Here is a 26,546-nt window from a genome sequence, read left to right on the forward strand (position 1 = left end):
CCACAATTGCTATAACCGTAGGTTTACCTTTCTTTAACCTATCTTCTATGAGAAGTCGTAGGGTCAGTATTGGCTCGCGTATTCCTACATTTCTCTGGATTACAAACTGATCTACCCCGAGGTCTGCTTCTACCAGTGTTTCACTCTCCTGTAAAGAATTCGCGTTGTACTTATTAAACTAATGGTTCGGTAATTTTCACACCTATAGGAACTCCTGTCTTTGGAATCGGAATTACTACATTTTTCGTGACGTCTTGAGAGTGTTTCGCCTGCGTCATACATCTTGGACACAAGATGGAAGAGTTTTGTCATGGCTGCCTCTGCCAAGGCTATCTGTAGTCCTGACGGAATATCGTCTACTACTGGGGCCTTGTGTCGATTTAGATCTTCCAGAGCTTTGTTAAATTCTTCTCGCATATCATATGTCCCATTTCATCTTGATCTACGTTCTCTTCCCTTTCTATAATATTGGTTTCATCTCTTCCTTCCACCTTTCAGCATTTCCTTCTTTGCTTAGAACTGGTTTACGTACAATCAGAGGTTTTGATATTCATACAGCAGCTTCTCTTTTCCCCAAACGCCTGTTTAATTTTCCTGTAGGCGGTATCTATCTTTCCATTAGTGAAATATGCTTCTAAATCCTTACGTTTGTCATCTAGCCATTCCTGCTTAGCAATTTTACATTTCCTGTCAATCTCATTTTTTAAACTTTGTATTCTCTTTCATCTGATTCCTTTGCTGCATTTTTAAATTTTTTCTTCTTATCAATTAATTTCAGTATCTCTTTAGTTATCCAAGGATTCCTACTACGATTTGTCTTTTTACCTGTTTAATGCTTTGCTGCCTTCACTATTTCATCTCTTAATGCTAACCATTCGTCTTACCCATTTCCTAGTGACGCTTTGTATAATGCTTCCTCTGAAGCTCTCACCAATTTAGATATTATATATGGAAAACACATACGTGAATACATTGTTAGACTATAAAGTCTGTAGTATAGTTTTGTAGCGTTCATAGAATTCAAATAGATAATAGAACAAATACTAGGTTGAAGTATATTCATAGAACGCTGAAACATAAATTGTAAACCTGAATTCAAGCTTTCATTTTCATTACAAAAGTTCACTATTCAGCACTTACTTTCTTTTGAGGTCCAGCCGAAGATCCTCCTGAAGAAGTCGGCAATAGCGTCCACGTCGATACCGGCGTCCCTCAACATCTGGATCATGTTCTGCACGGCCTCCAGCTCTCCCACACGCAGCACCAATTGCTGGAAAAACAGGAAGATATGTGATCTGACCTTATCGAGAAGTGATTAGCAAATATTGACAAGGATGTGCCAGTTTGATTGGGACTTACATGGAACTCGTCCGAGCTGAGCCTGTTGATGAGTTCAGCAAAGTCGGGGCTGGTCTCCAGCTTCTCGTTGTAGAGAGCCTTCAGCTCGTCGACTGGGAGGATGGCGAGAATCTCATCGAGCATGGACTTGAGGCTCCTGCTGCTCCTCCTCATTCGGCTGGCGGGTCTTGAGATCTGAGGAATGCCCAGGAAGTCGTGGATCATGTTGAGGAAGCCGTAGGGGTCAAGGCCGGAGTCCTCGAGGAAGTTGAGCAACTGTGGAAAAATTTGAGCAATCAGAAACATTGTCATGTAACATCTTGTAGCTGGAAGACGTGTCTAATGGTGCGATGCTTACATCGTACAGCTCGGGCTGCTGGTCAATGTAGACGACGATGCTCTCGAACTCGTCAGACATGAGGTACTGGAGGGCGGCCTGCACCTCAGCATCGTTTGCGACGTAGGTGAGGACGATGTTGACAATTTCGTCGACGGGAATGAGGGCCAGGAAGTCGTTCAGGTCATCTTGGAGGTTGCGGTTGGATCGTGATGCAGAGAAACGGTGGTGTTTCTCTTGATGTAGGCCTGCCAGTTGAGAAGACTATTGTTCATACACATGTTCTGGAGTACAATATAGAGGTAGTTACTTTAATGCTATTTGTGTAATATAAGCAGTAAACTACATTCAACTATTGGTTTTTTAGTATCCGCCTCTGGGTCATTATCTATATTTGTTGACGACTATGAAATGATTTTGTCTTTAGACCTAATATTTAAGACATTTTGGGAAACTTATTGAAAAGGTGTTCGAATGATGAAATGAGATAACCAGAAATAGATAGCAACAGTTGCCAGCAAGTACAACCGTTCTCATTTTGACTATTTGTACAGTATTGTTGTTCACATATGGGTTAAGACATGCAGTAGTTGAATGCGTGTATATCGTTGAAATGCGATAGAACTATACTGATCAGCCAGACCATAATCGGCATCTACCTAACCTGGCGCGGGTAACAGCGGCGGAGCGTCGTGGCACTGGACAACTGAGACCTTGGTAGGTCGCTGGAGGGAGTTGGCACCGCTTCTGCACATACAAGTTACCGAAAATTCCAGTAAGTTCCAGGGAGGGGCTCGATGACCTCTGACGCCACGCTCAGTCACATCCCTGATGTGTTCGATCAGGTTCAGATCTGGCGAGTCGGGGGGGGGGGGGGGGTCAGTACATCAACTGGGTCTCGACACTGTATTCCTCGAACCACTGCATCACACTCCTGGACTTTTCACATGGCGTATTATATTGCTGAAAAATGCCACTGCTGTTGGGAAACGTGATCGACACGAACGGATGCACGTGGTCTGCAACCAGTGTTCGGTACTTCTTCGCCGTCATAGTGCCTTGTAGGCTCCATTGAACCCATGGTTGCACACGTGAATGTTCCCCAGAGCATAATCGAGCCGGAACCAGCTTGTCTCTGTCCCATAGTACAGGGATCACGGAGCTGTTTCCCTGGAAGCAGACCGTCTCGCCCTTCCCAGTGGCATGATGAAGAAGGTGTCGGGATTCGTCAGTCCATGCAACCCTCTGCCACTGCGCCAATGGTCAGTATCGATGGCCATGTGCCCATTTCAGTGGTACGTACCGAGGTCGCGGCGCTAACACTGGCACACGCATGGGTCTTCAGCTGCGGAGTGATCGGTGCACTGCGGGTTCAGATACGCTTGTACTCTGTCCAGCATTAAGCCTGCTGTTAGTTCCGCCACAGTTCGCCGTTTGTCCTGTTTTACGAGTCTGCCCAGCCTACGACGACCGACACCTGTAATGAGGTGTGGGCCCCCAACCGCACGACGTCTGGACGTGGTTTCACCTCTGTTTCACCACGTGTTGAAGACACTCACCACAGCACTCCTCGAACACCAGACAAGTCGTGCAGCTTCCGAAATACTCGTACCGAGCGTCGGGGCCGTCGGTCAGACTCAGATAGATCGCGCGTCTTCCCGATTCTACACACGGACAGCACGCTCACATATTCCACGCACCTTGCGAATGACTAGCAGTCCTTCCTCGCCAGGTGACGCTGCTCCCGCCTGCACGAGTTTTTGTCAGTAGTAGGTCCGTGGTCATAATGTTTTGGCTCATCAGGGTGTGTTACTATAATCTTCACCTAAACAGGGTCTACAGCTGCGATGACTTTAGATGGGTTTGTGCATTAAATACAGAAAATGTCAGCTGAAAGCATCACAGACCATTAAAAACTTAATTGACCCTTATCCCTGCTCTGTGAGGTTAAAAACAGCATTAAATCTCTTTCTCAGTCATTACTTATACGGCCTAGGAATGCTTTATTGTCACGATTTTTCAGTATTCGTGGCAACGGCTTTGCCGCAGTAGATATACCGGTTCCCGTGAGATCGCCGAAGTTAAGCGCTGTCGGGCGTCGTCGGCAGTTGGATGGGTGAACATCCAGGCAGCCATGCCCTGTTGCCATTTTTCGGGGTGCACTCAGCCTCGTCATGCCAATTGAGGAGCTACTCGACCGAATAGTAGTGGCTTTGGTCAAGAATACCATCATAACGACCGGGAGAGCGGTGTGCTGACCCCACACCCCTCCTATCCGCATCCTCAACTCAGAATGACACGGCGGTCGGATGGTCCCGGTAGGCCAGTCGTGGCCTGAAGACGGAGTGCTTTTTTTCAGTATTTAGAAAGTCGTGTCACCTTGCTAAACTTCTTCGTGAGGTTGCTACCACTATTAAGTATTTTAGTGTTTGTTTTTCTACTGTTTCTTTGACGAAGTAAGGTATCTGAATGACCCTATGTCGGAGCATGTTGAACAGGAACGTTTCCAAAATCAGACTCTGTTCGCAGTTTAAGAGAATGTCTAATGTGTGAGAGTAATTGAAGCAGCCGTGTTTCCTGCAAACCTTTAAACATCGAGCTTCATATGGCTATATGTATGGAAGTTCTTGTTCTTGGAACAATATGAGCCTGCTAGCTAAGTGGAAAGAGGGATAGTTTGGAGATCACGAATTTTGATCTGCGGGTAATCGCGGACCTGATTCTAAGTTGAATTACCCCTCACGTTACAGTAGCAATGTCACAGCGCTGGTTGTCAGCGTCGTGTGTGTTCTCAAGAACCAATCAGCTCTTACGTGGGGAAGTATAAGAGGAAAGAGCTACGTATACATTACGTACCTTTGGGCACCGCAGCGCCGCAGGCGAGTCCCACAACGGCAGCGAACAGCAGGAAGGAGCGCATCTGCACAGGAAAGCGGCGAGTCAGCAGGAGGTACGAGGGAAGGAAGCCAAGTCTAATCTACTGCAGAGCGGAGAGCGGCTTACCTTTCCAACTGGAGTCCGCAATGCGATGCCGCCGGCTGCACTGTGGTGCATTTTATACAAGTACTTATCAGGTAATTACTGCCATCGTCGACGGTCTGATGCAATTTTTTTCCCTCACTATCGACGCCGGGAGTGGGAGGTGATAGCTAGTTGTTCAGTGGGCACCTTATCGCGAGTAGTTGCTTTAGTCGTCTTCGTGTGAGTCGGTGGTGCACACCACTCCGCACGTTGCTCGTGCTTGCCGGGTATCTTTTGAGTGGAGCAAGTCTGGTAGTAGGTTTTCGAGAGTTGCGAACAGCACTAGTTGGGCAGTTTACTTGTGTTTCTTGGACATCGATGGTATCCATAACGATACGTTGGTGCTTTGTCCGAGAAACAGCAGTTTCGGTTACACTAGAACACGAGAATACATAAACCTGTCGAGTAACGTCTTACGCCTAACCTATTGGCCCGAATAATTACTGATGCTAGGACGCTTGTTAAGTGATTATTCGAAATCGTGGAATATCTTCTATAGATTCCGTAATACATACATGTGGCCAGCATGCAGCTTACAACATAAAACCATTTTCTACTACAGTATCCTAAACGTTAATAGGGAGAGTGATACCTGATGGCCAGCCGCGGTGGCCGAGTGGCAGTAGGCGCTTCAGTCAGGAACCGCGTGACTGCTATGGACGCAGGTTCGAATCCTGCCTCGGGTATGGATGTGTGTGATGTCCTTAGGTTAGTTAGATTTAAGTAGTTCTAAGTTCTAGGGGACTGATGACCTCAGAAGTTAAGCCCCATAGTGCTCAAAACCATTTGAACAATTTTTTTGATACCTGACGCTGCCTAACAACACAGCACATAATTTTTGAGGTTCTTGTTGCGATCTGTGAAGATCACTCCAGCTCAGTATTTCGCAGATTTATTTCTTTATTGCGGCTGTAGTGTTCTATTACCCAAGCATGTGTTTTGAAAGGAGGTTTGCAATCGTAGGTGTATGGATGGTGTTCTGAAACTACTCGTTCAAATCAATAAAGCAGGTAGAGGACATCAAAACAAGCATAATTCGACAGGGAACGTATGGCCTCTGAAGTCACCTTGTAATGTTATGGAACATTTTGTCAGTAGCGCTGACGTGAGCTGTTGTGTCATCGTCGCTGACTGGGAATATGTAGATATTCAAAGCTTCTTTGCGTACGGATGGTCGGTTTTGAGGTCTGCTTGGAAACGCAACGATTCAGGACGTACGTCCAGCACGGTGGGGCGCCAGCCCATTTCAGTGTTGCTCTGAGGAATCATCTGACATCCAGCTTCAGGAATAGGAGGATCGGCTGAGGAGGCCCTGTGGATCGCCACCCGGATCACCTGACCCAACGTCTCTGGGTGTGTTCCTCTGCGGGCGTATGAAGCAGCTGCCGCATGAAACCGTCGTATAAACTGAAGAAGACGTCTTCGATAGATTTGCCGTCACTGTGGCACCGTTTTGGACATGGTAGGAATCTTCGAACGGACACGGAAGTCAATGTTCAGACGATGATTTTAGTGCAAATAGTTCAACGGTCGCGCATTTGAGCGTTTCCTGCGAATGGCACTGCTGTAATTAGCACGCCAAGCCATCTTCTATATAAACCATCCCTAGTATCATAAATTTCCATCACTCGAGCTTAGTATTTCACATATTTTATTTCTAATTATTGTGGCTATGGTGTATGAGTGTTTAATGTCATCTAGCTCATGTATTAATTTGAAGTTAGTTAGTTACTTACGTGTTCCCTTGATCAATGTCACGGTAACCGTTATGTTGCAGAACGTGTTAAGTGCATAACAAATGCACACATGAATCAATCCTTTTCTAAGCTTAAACTTTTTATTACCTACCCCATTCCCTTAAATGGAAAAATACATATATTATACCTATTTATTGCTATCTGTGATACAGAAGGAGTTGTCAAGGAGATATGATTTCAATTTACTTTTTAAACTTTTACTGCTGTCTGTCAGACATTTTATGTTATATAGTAATTTACCGAACAGTTTTACAGCAGCATATTTTACTCTTTTCTATGCCAAGGATAAGTTAAGCAGAGGACAGTGTAAGTCTTTCTTTCTTCTCGTATTATAATCATGAATTTGACTGTTGTTTTTAAACTAGTCCGTGTTGCTGAGAACAAATTTTATTACTGAGTAAATGTACTATGAGTCTGTTGTAAGAATTTCTAACCTTTTAAACAGATTCCTACAAGATGTGCGACTATGAGCCCCACACATTATTCTAGCCAGTTTCTTTTGAGCAGTGAATACTTTTTGCCTAAGTGTTGAGTTACCCCATAATATTATTCCGTATGATATCAGAGAGTGAAAGTATGCAAATTATGTTAGCTTATTAACTTCTGTATCCTCAAAATTAGCAATTATTTTGAGGATATAGAAATTATCATGTTTCGGAACATCCTGTATAAGAAAACATAGAACATAAGTGAAGAACCTGCTGTTGTGAGCTGGCCCTTACCTACATGAAAAGCTACTCCCGTACTTCGTTTTCAATGTTCAAATCCTGTGAATACCAACATTATAGTTACGTGTAAAAAATAGGAGTATGGCCATAAACATGTTGAATCGTTTACGAACTAGGTTGAATGGAAAACAATACGAGTAAGTGGCTTTGGAATGTCGGTAATCATTTTCTGAAAAGTGGCAGTTGCTGGAGACGCGTTAAATCTCAGTCTTAATATAGGCTCTTAAATTACTACTACAATGCAAAATAGTAAGAGATAATAGCACCCCATACTGGTTGATCTGAACAAAATTCTGAATTTTCGCAACTTGACTCTCTAGTTTTTGTAAATTATAGATCCGCAGTTTCTCCTTTGTTCTCAATCCATAGATTAGTTGGCAACATTCTCATCTACATTTTTCACCGCCATCCGCAAGTCCCTTCAGTTGCAGCCGGGTTGTCAAATTCAGATCTTATTTTATCTACCCTACGTTCTGAAGTCTTGGACTTCCTCTTATATTCGTCCCAGGCATTTTTTCATCTATTAATTTCACAGTGAAGGGACAGTGTCCGTATAGGTGTCTCGTTCACAGGTGCCTCCGTTCCTTGGTAGCCTTCCACAACGCTCTCTTTTCTCATATGCAGATGAAAACATCTTCAAAGGCCATCCTCTCTGTCTATGAAATCTTCAGTACTCTTCTATAACACAGTGCCTTAAAAGCACGTGGTCTTTCCCGTTTTGCCTGCTTTATTGTCCGTGTCAGCGAGCCATATAAGAGAACGCTCCAGGAAAATGTGATTTTTTTACTGTTTCCTGCTATTTAAATTAATATATTACGATGTTGGTAGCCTGTTGGCGTTGCTGAATGCTCTTTTAGTTTTTACTATTCCGCTTTTCGTCTCATAGCGTGAAGTACCGTTTTCTGTTTTCCAGCTGGGGATTGCTTAAGATGCTTCTCACGCAGACGTAGGTTTGTTGCTGTTGCCACTTTATTACACAAGGATTTCGGTTTTCTTCCTCTTTTTTCCATATTATATTTTTCTGTAAATACCTCGATCACTCAGGAGCTAGAATCCATCACGACATTTGGAGGTAAACGCAGAATTTGCATATTAAGAGACACTAGAAATCTCAAACTAGAATAAATATGTCATATGCGCTACATTTGTAGACGAAACGTGAAAAATGTTTTGTCCCATGCAATGACCTGAGTTTTTTTAAATATAAAATACGTTGATGAACATAAATTTCTTTCGTCTGTTGAGATAAAACTTTGAATTCTGGGGATAGAAAGGAGGCAGTGACGATTACATTCCAGGAAGTTGCTGGAGATTTTATATAGTAATATGCTTCTCTCACATTTTAAAAATATTTTGCATAGATTTTATCATACATCTATAGGTCTGCACTCGAAGTGCTGCCGTCTCTTGTTTCCAGTTTTTCTCATCGTGTGCAGTTAGCTCACATAGTTCTTAATGTATGCTGAACGAGCATTTCCAAGTAAAACTGGATTTATCGTAGTTTGTGGTGTATAGTGACAGCTTTTTGACAAAAGAAATTTGTTTTCAATCGCACTATCTTATTTTTATTTCATACTGTATACACTGCCCTGTAAGATTTCGATTCCTAAATAGATCGTTCTTCCACTTCCTGTAAGGGTCTCTCTGCCCTACAACGGCTGTTTTTGAGGGTAGTCCGAAATTTAGGTCATTACGCAAAAATCTGTTACGGGTGTTACACAAGCGTAATAGGTGTCCAACTTTCAATCCAGGTAAACTGCTCTGCTTCAGTCTATCACATACTAGAAGTTCGTTGAACTCCTCCACTGTTCTTTTTTTCAGCTTTCTTGAGCTGTTGATTGTTATTCTTCTTTCTGTTGTTTCTAGTTTCCTTTACTTCTTTCTCAGACAGAATTCTTCTCTGCATAACCTTAATTCAAATATCTTGATGGGACACTAGCTTCAGTTTTCTACAGATTGCACTGACTCCGCCATAGGTTTGTTCTGGCATTACAGGGATCTGCTTGTAGAAAACATACGTAGACGAAAGTACTAAGAAGCCATCTGTAGATATTTGCAGTGTAGGCATGTGCGAACATGAAATGTGGACGTTTAGCAGTTCAGACAAGAAGAGAATAGAAACTTCTGAAATGTGGTTCTACAGAAGAAATCTGGACAATAGATGAGTAGATTTAGTAAGTAATGAGCAGTTACAGGATCTAACTGGGCAGTAAAAAAATTATAACTTGTCTGAAACAAGGTTTCGGCCAATAGGATACGTTCTGAGGATTCACTGAACCACCAGTTTCGTTATGGAGGGAGCGTGGTAGGTAAAAATTATAAAGAGAGACCACAGTAAGCAGGCTCAAGTGTATGTATTCGCAAGGGTTCGGCAGAAATGAAGAACTCTGTGGGCCACAACAACAACATGCACTCTATGAGCAAACGCTGGAGAATCAGGGTGACACCGAAAAACGGGAACATTTCCACAATCCAATAAAACTAGAAGCGATGAAGGAAAGTAGTTGCATTCATAGTAATTGAAACATTACAACTTTGCCATTTACGAAACATTGGTGGGATTTATTAAATATTTCTGATGACTCTAAGCACTATGGGACTTAACATCTGAGGCCATCAGTCCTCTAGACTTAAAACTACTTAAACGTAACCAACCTAAGGACATCACACACATCTATGCCCGAGGCAGGATTCGAACATGCAACCCGAATTCTCTGTTTAAGTCATCGAGGTCTTGCTCGAATCGTGTAGACTTCGCTCTTGAGGTAGCTCAAAAAAAAAAAAAAAATCGCAGTTGAGTAAATCTGGCGATCGACATTGACAGTTATTGTGTTTCCCTGTTCATTTGCGAAATAATACGGTCCGATATTCCAATGTGATGGAACGCCATACCATATTGTCACTTTAATAGCGTGTAAAGGGCGCTCATGAATGTCTTAGGATTTGTGTTTGCCCAGTAACGGTAGTTCTGCTTATTCACATAACCTGTGAGATGAAAATGTGCCTCATCTGACATCCACAACTTGTTTAGAAATTCATCGTCATCGTTTCCTTTTGTTATCATTTTTGACAGAATCCTAATCGTAACCGGTAATCGCTGTCCTTCAATTGTTGCAGCATCTTTAGTTTGTACGATCAATTTTTAAATCTGAAGAAATTTGGGAACACCCTGCCGAGACATTCCCACCAACGCTGCTTGCTTACGAACTGAAGGCTGCGGGCTCCGCAAGACAGACTCGCGTACAACATCAATGTGCGCTGGGCAACGCACACTTCTCGCTCGTCCTGTTGGTTTCTTCTTGAGGGCAGATCCAGTCTCTTCAAAGATATTAATCCAACATTTTATCGCGTGTTTCGACGGAACGGCATCATTACGTCCTAAATCACAAAAAACCGTCGAAACTCCCTCTGCGCCGCTACCAAACTATCATTGTTTTTACAAAACGTTTTTATGGCTAACGCACGCTGTTGTCCATACGACTGATCCATGATTGCTGAAATGGCGGACTGTTTACTCGCTAACTGTCACGAACCCGCAGCGCTGCCACCTACCCATGGCTGCCACTGCTCATTTCAAACCTTCCCGTTCTTCTGTGTCACGCTGGAACTTACCAACTTTTGTAGCTAAATACATCTCTGCAAAAAGTAGCTGCCAAAATGGATCTCAATACGACCATTATTTCATGAATGTTTATAACGAAGGTTGATGCACTCACAGAACCACTTCGTCAACGTCTTGGTTTGCTCAACCTTATGTATGACGTGAGACAATCTCCATGCTTTCCATGGCTCTGGCATGATTAATTACCTATACCACATGCAGTTCTTACACACTGCGGAGATGTGCTCCACACGGCACCTTCGCGCAAAGTGACTAGAGTGTTTTCAGTAAGATATTGTCGTATTCTGCGACAACGACCGCCTGTTCTCCACCGTCGATAGTTCACTCATTTGTTTCGTAAGTTGTGAGTTCCCCACATGTGACTTGTCAAGTTATAATTAAATGACCGAGAGGTTTTCCTTTGGTTCTTGTATTTGGTCATCGCCACCAGTTGTTAATATTTAGCAGTAAATATTCGTAACTTTGTGTCGCACGTATAGGTGCTTGTCCTTGCTGTACGTACTTGAGCTTTCTGGTGTCTTTTTTCTCCTTTCTGTTGGCTGGAAGGTACTGCGATAGATGTTACTCGTATGCTGTACGCAAGAAACTCTATGCGCACTGCGAGAGCAGTTGATAGCGTAAACGATGCATAGCCCTTCTCGGGTTCTTAAATGGAACATAATTCACTACTCTGAATTGAGTACTCAATGAAAAATGCAAACTTGGTAAAATCGTGTATCATGAAGCGTGACAGACTCACCGAGGGACGCCTCCGGGGACCCTCAACACGGTGTTGCCCACTGCTGTTCTCAGAGCCAGAACAAATTTTACTCGCTATAATAAGCCAAGTGAAGGGAGAAGAGATGGTGCCATACAGTTCTTGATTACCATACAGTGAAAGAACGTCCAGGATTAAATCACAAACCTCTCTACGGGGTCTCATGAAGCGAGGGCGTTTTGGCATTGTTTTTGGAGATCCTTATAGCTGCCCTAAAAATGAATCACGCTGTCTGGACCCCTAATTAATAACTTGACAATCAAAAAATCCGTCGCAGTTTTACTTGCCTCGCTACTCCCTACAATTATTGCCACTGGGCGTGGTGGCGCAGTGGCAACACACTGGAGCTGATTCAAAGCACCTTTCGGCTTCTGTATTCACGTTTTCGTGTTTTCCGTGATTTTCCATACCGGTATGGTTCGTTTGAAATTACACAGTCGATTTCCCTCTCCATCCTTCCCTGATTTGCGCTTATTTTCCGTCTCTGACGATGCCGCCATTGAAGGGACATTAAATTCTAATCTCTCTAGCGTCCTCCCGTTATCACCCCTGCAGCTGCCAAATTAAACAAGAAGAGGGATAAGCTGTAGCTCTTTTACAGGTAATTTTTAATACTTATCTCCGACTTTTGCTTAATTTCATCCCTTCGGGAATCACCACTGATTTGTTAGAAGTGATCATTACACCCATAAATGCCTAAATTTATGAGTCACTGAACTACTTCAGTTAATATTATGAATTACGTTCTTCTGTTTTTTGTTGGCCCAATATTTTTTCATTCTGTTTGTTAATTTTTATTGCTAGTGAGATTTGTTTGTCCTGAAGTATCTTGAGCGCGTCTGTCTTGCCTTTCAAATCCTCCATCGTAGTCTGTAATTTCATGATGTCCTCCTCGATATCTGCGATCCATCCAATGCCACTCTTACTGTTCCATAAATTCTCAATTATTCTCCTGCTAATTCTATTTGCTGTTGTCAGATGTTCTAGGAAAGAGATCCGTTTCTTTTTCATTGTACGTGTCACTGTTTCTATTTCTTTATAAACTGTTTCAAAATTGTTCAAATGGCTCTGAGCACTATGGGACTTAACATCTGAGGTCAGCAGTCCCCTAGAACTTAGAACTACTTAAACCTAACTAACCCTAACGACATCACACACATCCATGCCCGAGGCAGGATTCGAACCCGCCACGGTAGCGGTCGCGCGGTTCCGGACTGAAGCGCCTAGAACCGCTCGTCCACAGCGGCCGGCCATTCCGACCAGTTTGGCTTTAATACAGGTAAAGACACCAGAGAAACAGTGCTCACATTGCTCTTGATAATGCAAGCAAGGTTTAAGAGAAATCCGTACTTCAGAAAAATCTACGCGTTGGCCGAAAGTATCCGAATAAACGGTTGAATGTGTGCATATGGTTTTCTTACGTAGCTTGCAGAGCTGAACAATCCACAACCATCTGGTTGGAAGATCTTGTAGACATGATTGAAGAAAAATGCGTACCAGTTGAGTTGCTGCAAACTCTGACGCCAGAAGACAAATAGCATCGCTTTGTGTCTTGTACACGTACGGAATGGCATATGGTAGAGGATCGTTTGCTTGTGAAATTCGTCTTCAGCGATTAATCGGAGTCATTTGTCGCTGGTTCAATGAAGGGACACTGTATCTGAGTATGTGGCACAGGCAGTAGAAAAGTGCGTTCGCGATCCATTAAAAGTTAATGTATTCTGAACGATCTGACAGTCTGATATACGCAGTCGTTTTGATTAATGGAACAAATCATTTCAAGTCGCGAGCAACTGGAGATACTGTAAAATTGGCTGATGCTGCAACTAAGGGGCGAAAGTGAGGATGCTACCAATAGCGTAGTGCTCCAGCTGTTTTGCAGAACGGTGTTAGTGATTTCTTAAGCACAACTATTTATCACTATAATTATTGTAAGAGGAAACACGGAGATAAAGATTTCACAAGAAATTTAATTTCTTACAATATATTTTTAAGATTAAAATCTACAAATTGGCCAAAACAATACTGGCATGTTTTCAGTATGTGATGTCAACGTAATTAAAACAGAAAGGGTGGAGTGGTATCGGGACACTTGATGCTCAGTTTTTCGTGCATTGAGATGTAGTACGCAACACGGCGGCTGCTTGAGTGACATTGCAGAACACGCGCCGGTACTCACCAGGGACTCCTCATCGGTATGTGGCGGGTCTGTCTTATTGTGGCCACCCGGCGGTAACATGCCGATAACTGAATGTTGACTGATGTCCTAGAGATCGTTTCTTTCAACTTAGCGGTGACCCATACTCTTAAAATCAATATTTTGTTTTATTCTGCGTCTTTGACCTGCTTTTGTGGCAATGAGGCTAATCCCGGAAGTAGTACTCTGAGTTATGATAACAACTGGAACCCTCGAATATCAACAAAGATTAAAATTTTTATCTGATAACGCTTTCGAATTGAGGACTTAAGTAGCCTCTCGTACGCGGACATGCCTTGTTCCGTATGTGTAGATTATTATTAATTCAACTTTCTGTGCTACACTAGCTTAGCGGCCGCTGCTTGTCTCCCGTAGTGTGTACGGCCTGCGGAGACTTTTGTTTTTGTTTAATGGTATTATTATGTTGTCCACAAATTGCAACACCTTCGAAGCTTTTCACTTTAACTAAGACCATATAAGCATGGTCTCTTCCGAGTGTACTTCCGACCAAAAAGTGATTCTGGTAGCTGAAGCCCATAGTACCTTTTCCGTTCTTGTAGAGATATTTTCATAGCAATTTTCATCTTATAATAAATATTTCTTAACATCTAACTGAAAAGTAAAATACTATTTTTCTTAAATTTAACATTACAATTTTGTTAATGTAACGAAATATTTTCTTAAAAATTTTAATCTCCTATTGCACTCCCTAACGGGTTGAATTTCCAGAAACTCTGAAACATGTATTTTTTTTCGTCTCTAACCGAGAAGCGCCTCACGAATTTCAAAGATTCACCTTTAAAAATGCTTTTACAATGAAATATTTTCAAAGATCATTTTACGTTCTGTGTCATCCCTTTAGGGGTTGAATTTCCAAAAACAGTCATTTAAGTATGTTTTATTTCTAACGGAGAAGCCAAATACAAATTTTCATAGATCTCGCTTCAAAAATGCTTGCACGACGAAATATTTCCATAAAAACTTTCATCCTACCTTTCACTCCCATAGGAGTTCAATTTCCAAAAACAGTGAAACACGTGATTCTTAATTTGTAACTGATAAGCCAAATTTAAATTTCAATAGATTTACATATTAAAAATGCTTTCATAATAAAATATTTAATAAAGAGTCTCTTCCTCTGATTCATCCCCTTAGGGGTTGAATTTCCCAAAACATATTTTATTTTTATTTGTAACCGAGAAGGCAGCTACCAATGTTCATACAACTAGCTTTAAAGATACCTTAGTAGTTCCTTAATAATGACACATTTTAGAAAGAAAATCTTCTCACCCATTATTTCACCCATATAGGGTTAATTTTTTCAAAAACGCGGAAACACGTATTTCTTTATTTCTGACAGAGAAACCAAATACCAATTTTCGTATGTCTAGCCCACTAGCTAAGGATTCCAAACGCTGTAAAAAGCCTCCTGACAGATCTAAGACTTCCGTTCGTCTTAATTGTCACTGATTTCCTGTATTGAGTCATTTAGTATCCCTTCGTGGTGTTTCATCCCAAGGTGTTTAAACGATAGGACAGGCTGATCGCATAATCAGACATCGTTGGATCCTTTCTCTTCGTTGAGTGCATTATCTTGAATTTATCCATATTTAAAAAGAGTTGTTATTATGAACCATGGACCTTGCCGTTGGTGGGGAGGCTTGCGTGCCTCAGCGATACAGATGGCCGTACCGTAGGTGCAACCACAACGGAGGGGTATCTGTTGAGAGGCCAGACAAACGTGTGGTTCCTGAAGAGGGGCAGCAGCCTTTTCAGTAGTTGCAGGGGCAACAGTCTGGATGATTGACTGATCTGGCCTTGCAACATTAACCAAAACGGCTTTGCTGTGCTGGTACTGCGAACGGCTGAAAGCAAGGGGAAACTACAGCCGTAATTTTTCCCGAGGACATGCAGCTTTACTGTATGATTAAATGATGATGGCATCCTCTTGGGTAAAATATTCCGGAGGTAAAATAGTCCCCCATTCGGATCTCCGGGCGGGGACTACTCAGGAGGATGTCGTTATCAGGAGAAAGAAAACTGGCGTTCTACGGATCGGAGCGTGGAATGTCAGATCCCTTAATCGGGCAGGTAGGTTAGAAAATTTAAAAAGGGAAATGGATAGGTTAAAGTTAGATATAGTGGGAATTAGTGAAGTTCGGTGGCAGGAGGAACAAGACTTCTGGTCAGGTGACTACAGGGTTATAAACACAAAATCAAATAGGGGTAATGCAGGAGTAGGTTTAATAATGAATAGGAAAATAGGAATGCGGGTAAGCTACTACAAACAGCATAGTGAACGCATTATTGTGGCCAAGATAGATACGAAGCCCACACCTACTACAGTAGTAAAAGTTTATATGCCAACTAGCTCTGCAGATGATGAAGAAATTGAAGAAATGTACGATGAAATAAAAGAAATTATTCAGATAGTGAAGGGAGACGAAAATTTAATAGTAATGGGTGACTGGAATTCGAGTGTAGGAAAAGGGAGAGAAGGAAACATAGTAGGTGAATATGGATTGGGGCTAAGAAATGAAAGAGGAAGCCGCCTAGTAGAATTTTGCACAGAGCACAACTTAATCATAGCTAACACTTGGTTTAAGAATCACGAAAGAAGGTTGTATACGTGGAAGAACCCTGGAGATACTAAAAGGTATCAGATAGATTATATAATGGTAAGACAGAGATTTAGGAACCAGGTTTTAAGTTGTAAGACATTTCCAGGGGCAGATGTGGACTCTGACCACAATCTATTGGTTATGACCTGTAGATTAAAACTGAAGAAACTGCAAAAATGTGGGAAATTAAGGAGATGGGACCTGGATAAACTGAAAGAACCAGAGGTTGTACAGAGTTTCAGAGAGAGCATAAGGGAACAATTGACAGGAATAGGGGAAAGAAATACAGTAGAAGAATGGGTAGCTCTGAGGGATGTAGTAGTGAAGGCAGCAGAGGATAAAGTAGGTACAAAGACGAGGGCTGCTAGAAATCCTTGGGTAACAGAAGAAATATTGAATTTAATTGATGAAAGGAGAAAATATAAAAATGCAGTAAATGAAGCAGGCAAAAAGGAATACAAACGTCTCAAAAATGAGATCGACAGGAAGTGCAAAATGGCTAAACAGGGATGGCTAGAGGACAAATGTAAGGATGTAGAAGCTTATCTCACTAGGGGTAAGATAGATATTGCCTACAGGAAAATTAAAGAGACCTTTGGAGAGAAGAGAACCACGTGTATGAATATCAAGAGCTCAGATGGCAGCCCAGTTCTAAGCAAAGAAGGGAAGGCAAAAAGGTGGAAGGAGTATATAGAAGGTTTATACAAGAGCGATGTACTTGAGGACAATATTATGGAAATAGAAGAGGATGTAGATGAAGACGAAATGGGAGATACGATACTGCGTGAAGAGTTTGACAGAGCACTGAAAGACCTGAGTCGAAACAAGGCCCCCGGAGTAGACAACATTCCATTAGAACTACTGACGGCCTTGGGAGAGCCAGTAATGACAAAACTCTACCAGCTGGTGAGCAAGATGTATGAGACAGGCGAAATACCCTCAGACTTCAAGAAGAATATAATAATTCCAATCCCAAAGAAAGCAGGTGCTGACAGATGTGAAAATTACCGAACTATCAGTTTAATAAGCCACGGCTGCAAAATACTAACGCGAATTCTTTACAGACGAATGGAAAAACTGATAGATGCAGACCTCGGGGAAGATCAGTTTGGATTCCGTAGAAATGTTGGAACACGTGAGGCAATACTGACCTTACGACTTATCTTAGAAGAAAGATTAAGAAAAGGCAAACCTACGTTTCTAGCATTTGTAGACTTAGAGAAAGCTTTTGACAATGTTGACTGGAATACTCTTTTTCAAATTCTAAAGGTGGCAGGGGTAAAATACAGGGAGCGAAAGGCTATTTATAATTTGTACAGAAACCAGATGGCAGTAATAAGAGTCGAGGGGCATGAAAGGGAAGCAGTGGTTGGGAAAGGAGTGAGACAGGGTTGTAGCCTCTCCCCGATGTTATTCAATCTGTATATTGAGCAAGCAGTAAAGGAAACAAAAGAAAAATTTGGAGTAGGTATTAAAATTCATGGAGACGAAGTAAAAACTTTGAGGTTCGCCGATGACATTGTAATTCTGTCAGAGACGGCAAAGGACTTGGAAGAGCAGTTGAACGGAATGGACAGTGTCTTGAAAGGAGGATATAAGATGAACATTAACAAAAGCAAAACGAGGATAATGGAATGTAGTCAAATTAAATCGGGTGATGCTGAGGGAATTAGATTAGGAAATGAGGCACTTAAAGTAGTAAAGGAGTTTTGCTATTTAGGAAGTAAAATAACTGATGATGGTCGAAGTAGAGAGGATATAAAATGTAGACTGGCAATGGCAAGGAAAGCGTTTCTGAAGAAGAGAAATTTGTTAACATCGAATATAGATTTATGTATCAGGAAGTCCTTTCTGAAAGTATTTGTTTGGAGTGTAGCCATGTATGGAAGTGAAACATGGACGATAACTAGTTTGGACAAGAAGAGAATAGAAGCTTTCGAAATGTGGTGCTACAGAAGAATACTGAAGATAAGGTGGATAGATCACGTAACTAATGAGGAGGTATTGAATAGGATTGGGGAGAAGAGAAGTTTGTGGCACAACTTGACTAGAAGAAGGGATCGGTTGGTAGGACATGTTTTGAGGCATCAAGGGATCACAAATTTAGCATTGGAGGGCAGCGTGGAGGGTAAAAATCGTAGAGGGAGACCGAGAGATGAGTACACCAAGCAGATTCAGAAGGATGTAGGTTGCAGTAGGTACTGGGAGATGAAGCAGCTTGCACAGGATAGAGTAGCATGGAGAGCTGCATCAAACCAGTCTCAGGACTGAAGACAACAACAACAACATTCAGTACATGAAGGGGAAATACTGTTTAGTTCAGTATTGCCTTACGATCATCTTGAGACCATACTTTACTGTAGAAAACCCTAATAATACTGTAGCATCTGTCTTTCATATGTAGAGAGAACATAAAAGGTCATTTTCCTCCACCTTGGTACACATCAGATGTTACTTCAAGAATGTAGGTTAACCTACATAGAATCATAAGAATTATCTTCAGAAGTATGTGATTCAATCGAAGTATTTTTAAAGTAACATCGGATACTAATACTAGTATTTATGAAAAATGAATGAGCTGTTACATTTTAAACTTCATGTTATAGATTATTGTTGTTGTTGTTGTCTTCAGTCCTGAGACTGGTTTGATGCAGCTCTCCATGCTACTCTATCCTGTGCAAGGTTCTTCATCTCCCAGTACCTACTGCAACCTACATCCCTCTGAATCTGCTTAGTGTCTCTTGGTCTCCCTCTACGATTTTTACCTTCCACGCTGCCCTCCAATGCTAAATTTGTGATCCCTTGATGCCTCAAAACATGTCCTACCAACCGATCCCTTCTTCTAGTCAAGTTGTGCCACAAACTTCTCTTCTCCCCAATCCTATTCAATACCTCCTCATTAGTTACGTGATCTATCCACCATATCTTCAGCATTCTTCTGTAGCACCACATTTTGAAAGCTTCTATTCTCTTCTTGTCCAAACTAGTTATCGTCCATGTTTCACTTCAATACATGGCTACACTCCATACAAATACTTTCAGAAAAGACTTCCTCACACTTAAATCTAATGTTATAGATATTACCTCAATTTCTACTACAGTTTTTAATAGATTTGGAAAATTCTAGAGTTCCATACACCTGAAAGTATGGTTTGTATGGTGCGCAAAATTCATCGAAGAATCTCATACTTACGTAGAAAAGTGTACCTATAGCAACAAATGCAGCCAGTAGTAAGTGAAAAACCCATGGACTTCTGTTCTTCTAGGAATATCACAATGGTCGAACTTAGAACATATTCTGTAATCCCGAACCGAAGGACGTTCGGGGCACTTGTCTGTAATTCTACTCCTCCTTCGATATTCCTATATTATACACAGGGCCGACATCACTCTTTTACGGTTGCGCAGAACTACACACATCAAAAATAGTTTTTCATCACCCCAGTTCCCAGAACTCCTGAGTATATACGTTGACTGTCGATATTGTATCACAGACACGGTCCCGTTGACTGTTCAGAGATGACGCTAAAACCGCCCAAAGATGTAAACAACCATGCATGAGCAGCGCCTATTAGTCGGAGGGGTCCGACAGCTGATCAGTTACAGTCATTCCACCATAAAGGCGGTACACGACTCTTGTTGTCTGTAGTTCAAACATTCCTAGACGGTCAATACCGCGGTTCGATCGCGTCCGCATTGTTACTTTCTGCCAGGAAGGGCTTTCAAGAAGGGCAGTGTCCAGGCGTCTCGGAGTGAACCAAAGCGATGTTGTTCGGACATGGAGGAGATACAGTGAGACAGGAACTGTCGATGACATGCCTCGCTCAGGCCGCGCAAGGGCTACTATTGCAGTGGATGACCGCTACCTACGGATTAGACTCGGAAGAATCCTGACAGCAACACCACCATGTTGAATAATGCTTTTCGTGCAGCAACAGGAGTTCGTGTTACTTCTCAAAATGCGCGCAATAGGCTGCAAGATGCGCAACTTTACTCCCGACGTCCATGGCGAGGTCCATCTTTGCAACCACGGCACCATGCAGTGCGGTACAGATGGGCCCAACAGCGTGCCGAGTAGACCGCTCAGGATTGGCATCACTTTCTCTTCACCGATCAGTGTCGGATATGCCTTCAACCAGACAATCGTCCGAGACCTGTTTGGAGGCAACCCAGTCAGGCTGAACGCCTTGGACACACCGTCCAGCGAATGCAGCGAGGTGTAGGTTACCTCCTGTTTTGGGGTGTCATTATGTGGGACCGACAGACGCCGCTGGTGGTCATGGAAGGAGCCGTAACGGCTGTACGATACGTGAATGCCATCCTCCGACGGATAGTGCAACCATATCGGCAGCATATTGGCGAGGCATTCGTCTTCATGGACGACATTTCGTGCACATCTTGCGAGTGACTTCCTTCAGGATAACGACAGCATGCTCTCCAGACATGAACCCCATCGAACATGCCTGGGATAGATTTAAATGAGCTGTTTATGGACGAAGTGGCCCACCAACCACTCCGAGGTGACTTTGTGGATAGTATGCCACGACGAATACAGGCATGCTTCAATGCAAGAAGACGTGCTACTGGATATTAGACGTACCGATGTGTACAGAATCTTGGCCATCACCTCTGTAGGTCTCGCTGTATGGTGGTACAACATGCAGCATGTTGTTTTCATGAGCAACAAAAGGGACGGAAATGATGTTTATGTTGATCTCTGTTCAAATTTTCTCTACAGGTTCCGGAACTCTCGGAACCGAGGTGCTGCAAAACTTTTTTTGATGTGTGTATTTGCCGCGCCAGAGATATCGAACAGGTATGAGCCACGAAGTTGTATAATTCCACAGTATGTCTGGCGGTATATCTTATAACAATTTATCAGTGAGAAATGTTGATGGTGTAGAGACAGCAACCAGCCACAAAATTATTTTAAGTTCCTTTGTTGAAAAGGTACCGTTACCGGTTTCGAATCATTACAATTCATCGTCAGACGGCTTTCATGCTTTCGCTAGAAGATGTAGTGCATTTTTTACTGACTGTTGTCTTGAAATGGCTGTACTTGTCGTCAATAGTTTTCATCCAGCAGACAGCGTTCGTAGTTTTCACAGCATTCCCATCATTGCACATATAAACTTGTATAATTGAGCGCTTCAGATTTGTCACTGAATACATTTCCACTACATTCCTGTCGTTACACACATAAATCTGCATGACTTGTAAGTAGGTTGTTTAGGTTTTTATGTTGGTAACGCCACGCAGCGCTCTGTATGAAAATCACTGGCTGTGCTGGGTGCAGTCTGTGGATAGTTTGCATTGTTGGAATATTTGCTATTGTAGTGTTGGGCAGTTGGATGTGAACAGCGCGTAGCGTTGGGCAGTTGGAGGTGAGCCGCCAGCAGTTTGTTGATGTGTGGAGAGAGATGGCAGATTTTGAGAGCGGACGTTCTGTACGTGTGTCCGTCAGAAAAAGGAAATTTACATATATTATGGCTTTTGAACTCTATTAAGGTAAATACATTGTTTGTTCTCTACCAAAATCTTTCATTTGCTAACTATGCTTATCAGTAGTTAGTGCCTTCAACAGTTAGAATCTTTATCTAGCAGTATTGGCGCTCGCTGTATTGCAGTAGTTCGAGTAACGAAGATTTTTGTGAGGTAAGTGACTCATGAAAGTTAAAGGTTATTGTTAGTCAGGGCTAATCTTTTGTAGGGATTATTGAAATTCAGACTGCGTTGCGCTAAAAAAATATAAAGAAAATATTGTGTGTCAGTTTACTGTTGATCAGAATAAGTAAAGAGAGAAATGTCTGAGGACGTTCAGTTTTGCTCAGCTGTTTGAAAATCAAATAACATAAAAGGTTTACGAGCACTGTCATCCTTAATTTTTCTAAGGGGATGTTTCACACTGAGCATTTCATATCAGACACAGAACAGACTTCTAGCATGCACCGTATGTTTTGATAGATACAAAGTGTTTACAATAAAACTGAAGCTGTTTCCAGCACCAATATTCAATTAGATGTAGTACCTGGTAGTAGTCACATGCAGTTCTTCTGAAGGGCTACCCATTTGCCATTTACCGCATTGGACGACCCTAAGACGCTAGCGACAGACACTTACCACGTTGTTTTGGTACCACACAGCAGCAGTCACCGGGGATAACGCCTGTCTTCGCTGACTCAGCACAGTGAAGAACATTTGCTCTGTCCACCACAAACAGCTGAGACCGAATTTGAGGAACCTACATCCGATGTATAAGTTATGTACACACGTGTTAGTAGTTACGTAAGTATTTGTATAATCTAGCAATAGTTTGTGTTGGCCCAGCTGGAGAGTAGGCTTCATGAAGGAGCCGGATATGTTTCGTGGCTTTCGAACTCTCGGAAAACAAACATAACAAAAATGGTTCAAATGGCTCTGAGCACTATGGGACTTCAATTCTCATGTAATCAGTCCCCTATAACTTAGAACTACTTCAACCTAACTAACCTAAGGACATCACATACATCCATGCCTGAGGCAGGATACGAACCTGCGACCGTAGCGGTCGCGAGGCTTCCAGCCTGTGGCGCCAAGAACCGCTCGGCCACTTAGGCCGGTGACAAACATAACAATTCAGTGGTCTACATGTAAGTGCCTCTTCTGTATTTGCACTGCCAGTGTGGGCTAATCAGGAAGACAGACATACAGCGTCACTGTTACTTAGCCTCTAAGACGACTTACTTCTCAGCAGTGGCATATATACTGTCCCGTGTCAGTTTGTGTATTCATAGGTTTCACAATGTAACTGTGAGTCATGCCCGGATTTTTGTGATGTTTATATATTGCTACACATTTGTAAAATTTTGCTGCTAAAACCTGCAGCCTCCCATTTTACACAGAGTTGCAAACAACTAAAACGAATACAAAATAATGATATAGAAGTTCTCTACAGTTGAGGTTACAAAATTTTACCTGTATAGTAGATACAATCAAAAAGATAAGTGAATATGGCTTCTTTCCAAAGAAATTCCTAGCGCTAGTCTTAACATTCAACTGGATAAATTATCATCTATGTAATAAACAACGTATGTTACACTCTCGAGGCAATGGGTTCTTGAGCGCTTTATATTTTCCCTACCTATGGACTCACGGGTTTCACATTCAGTACACTCTCACTGGCTAAAGATTAACCTGTGGGTGATCGATTTACTCGCACATGTGAAGTTTCCTCAGATTCCATTCGATACCTGCGTATCGTGTTGCCACCTAGTTCCGAACTGTCGTACTTATCGTGAGAGATATCTGTGCAGATGCTGCCTCGTAGCGACAGGTTCTGTATACACGCACACACACTGGCACGCATTTGTGTGCGCGTTCGCAATATTCTCTTTAGGAAGTAACATTGTTGTACATGATTTACTGGTAGGCATTGCCTGCCAGGATCAGTGTTGAATTTAGGGTATGTTTAACTTCTCGTCTTTGTCGTGTCATCTGGGTTGTGTTTTGTGAACTGCTTCGTGTACCTCTACTGCTTGTCCGGTATGGCTGCTGGCCATTTATAGACTTCCCTGAAGTCATTCGAGCTTGGTAATAGTCTTATTAATGCCCTGCTTGTTCAATGAATCTTCCCAAAACGGGTGATCCCCCTCTTGCATCAAGTGGGTATCATGGAGGTGCATTTGCAGGCACACGCCATACCCTAAGGAGTGCTTTATTCTGCTGCTCTTTTAGATGCGTTGCCGCTGCAGGGTCCCATACTGCACTGGTATAGTCCATAACCAGTCGTATGAGCATTCTATAAATATTAAGTCTTAGAATTGCTGACAGCTGGGAGTTCACGTTGAGCAGAGGGTGGAGGAATTGGAGCTTTTGTGTCGTGTTTTTTGATTACTTCCTGCTGCCTTCATGCGAGCCTCTTCTCGAAAATAATTCCAAGGTATTTAACTGCATCTGTCCACCTGCCTGGATAGACGCGCGCGTTAGAACGTCGCATCTGGGGATTCGGGGAGGTGCGCCGGCTCAGGATCGAACCAGGTCGGTGGAGAGCCGATGTGATGGCCAGCCTGGGCGCGGCTTTCGAGTGGTTTCCCACATCCGACTGGGTGGTTCCCACAACCCGCCCCAGTTATAAGATTCGCAAACATTTCGAATACGTTGCATTTTTACATGAAATAACACTCGATACTGACCCCGTAAGGATACGGGAAAAGATCAGGAAAAAAAGATAATTTGACTGTTTCTGGCCATTCAACCGGTGTTTCAAACTGGTGTCTGCCTGGTATAGCTGGTGGGTGGAATTCCGTCAGCGTCATCGCCTGGGATTTGGCGGCGCTAAAGTCAGTATGCCATCTGGCAGACCTGTTCGTAACAGACGGCGGGCTTCCTGGCGTGTGCGGTGCAGCATCTGATCCCAGCGGTCAGAACGGTGTCTTCGGCATGCATCACTAGGACACAGCAAATATACTCAGAAGTGAAAGGACGAGAGATTTTGTTTTTCATTTCCTATTCTTTACCGGCTGTGGAATCGGCGTAGATTATTTAATACGTAGACTCAGCTGGTCGATGCTTGCACTGTGCCACTTTAATAAATAAGTTTGATTTATAATTTCATTTACGTTACACTGTACAAACAGGTACGGTCAGTTGGATTGTCTACATGGTATGCACGTGTTAGCGTTACTCTATAGTCTGGTTGGTCCCTGTGGGCTATTGCACTTGAATGCACAGGGTGACAATATTATTGAACTATTTGAAATGAAATCGTCGTAACTTCTGAACGTATTGCATTAGGACATTAAAATTCCAAAATTGGCCGCGGTCCTTGATTGGAATTAGTATGCGCTGTATAGTTTGGCTTAACGACGAACCCCACTTTCATTTGGATGGGCTCGTCAATAAGCAACATTGGCGCCTTTTGGGGAATGAGAATCCGCATTCCGCGATCGACTAGTCTCTTCACTCTCAACGGATGGCTGTGTGGTGTGCAATTTCCAGTCGCGGAATAATCGGTGTGATATTCCTTGATGATACGGTGACTACGGAACGGTTCGTAAAGGTTTTGGAAGATGATTTCCTCCGCATTATGCAATGTGACCCTGATTTCGACAAGATGGGGTTCATGGAAGACGGAGCTCGACCCTATCGAAGCAGCAAAGTGTTTGATGTCGTGGAGTACCACTTTGAGGACCACTTTCTGGCTCTGGGGTACTCAGAGGCCAGTGGCATTAGCCTCGATTGGTCACCATATTCTCTGGATCTGAACACATTCGTAGGGCTATATTAAAGATAAGGTGAATAACCCCAATACCAATGCTGAGCTGAAAACAGCCATTGAGGAGGTCATCGACAGCACTGATGTTCCGACACTCTGGCGTGTCATGCAGAATGTCGCTATTCGTCTGCGCCACATCATTGCCAATGATGGCAGCAGCATATCGAACATGTAATAACATACATTGGAATATCTGTAGTGATGTTTACCTGATGAATAAAGTGTGTTCATCCCGTAGTTTGTAACTGATTTCAGTTTTTTCATATAGTTCAGTAATAGTCTCCCTATAGGTTCTACACTGCGAAAGACTTATTATTCGTAAAAGAACTTTTTAGTTTAAGGCATCTAACTTATTATTTTATCACAAAGATTCTTAGTTCCTAATGGAATGCTCACATGTGCTAGTGAGTTTAATGAAAAGAAATAATACTTTTTGGAAGTAATCACAGTTAGCTATTTGGTGACGTAAATGCTGTTAACAGAAATTACTAACAATTCTTTCTCAAGCTAACTGGAATTTATTTAACGATGGTAAGAAAATTAAACACTTTTAAAGCTTATCGCAATGCGCTAAATGTGTATCACACATTTGTTACAATAGGTTATAGAAAATGTATTCAGAGTAATCCCATTCAAAATTTATGTAGGAATGAATACAGAATCTAAAACCTTTTACTCATCGATATTACGTCAACATAAATAGCAAAATCTACTTACGTAAACATTTTATTAACGGAAATCCTGGCCAGCGAAAATTACGCTCTTCCGTTATGTCATTTTATCACGTTAACTGGGATTAAGAGACGAGTCAAGTCAGCGATATAATTTACTACTTCCACTGGCTGTCTCTTATTATACTTAAGGTAATAAATCTGATTTTCTCCTCCCACTTTTATCTTTTATGATTGCAAAACA

General features: G+C 42.4%; 1 protein-coding gene and 1 long non-coding RNA gene across 20 annotated transcripts in view; one reads left to right on the forward strand and one right to left on the reverse strand.

Moving 5' to 3' along the window:
- LOC126266714 (uncharacterized) overlaps positions 1-26,546 on the reverse strand; it is a 258,062-nt gene that overhangs the window by 118,911 nt on the left and 112,605 nt on the right. For 13 of the 18 annotated variants that reach the window (XM_049971176.1, XM_049971178.1, XM_049971179.1 and 10 more), the window contains 3 exons: positions 1,697-1,780; positions 1,360-1,614; positions 1,141-1,270 (listed from right to left, as the gene is read on the reverse strand). The exons of the other annotated variants lie outside the window; for them this stretch is intronic. In XM_049971176.1, the coding sequence (XP_049827133.1) occupies positions 1,141-1,270; positions 1,360-1,614; positions 1,697-1,780 (469 nt within the window). The remainder of the gene's footprint in view (positions 1-1,140; positions 1,271-1,359; positions 1,615-1,696; positions 1,781-26,546) is intronic. 18 annotated transcript variants of the gene reach the window in all.
- LOC126266715 (uncharacterized) overlaps positions 1-26,546 on the forward strand; it is an 81,976-nt gene that overhangs the window by 5,073 nt on the left and 50,357 nt on the right. The window lies entirely within an intron of this gene.

This window comes from Schistocerca gregaria, chromosome 4 (genome assembly GCF_023897955.1).
Source record: "Schistocerca gregaria isolate iqSchGreg1 chromosome 4, iqSchGreg1.2, whole genome shotgun sequence".
NCBI lineage: Eukaryota > Metazoa > Arthropoda > Insecta > Orthoptera > Acrididae > Schistocerca > Schistocerca gregaria.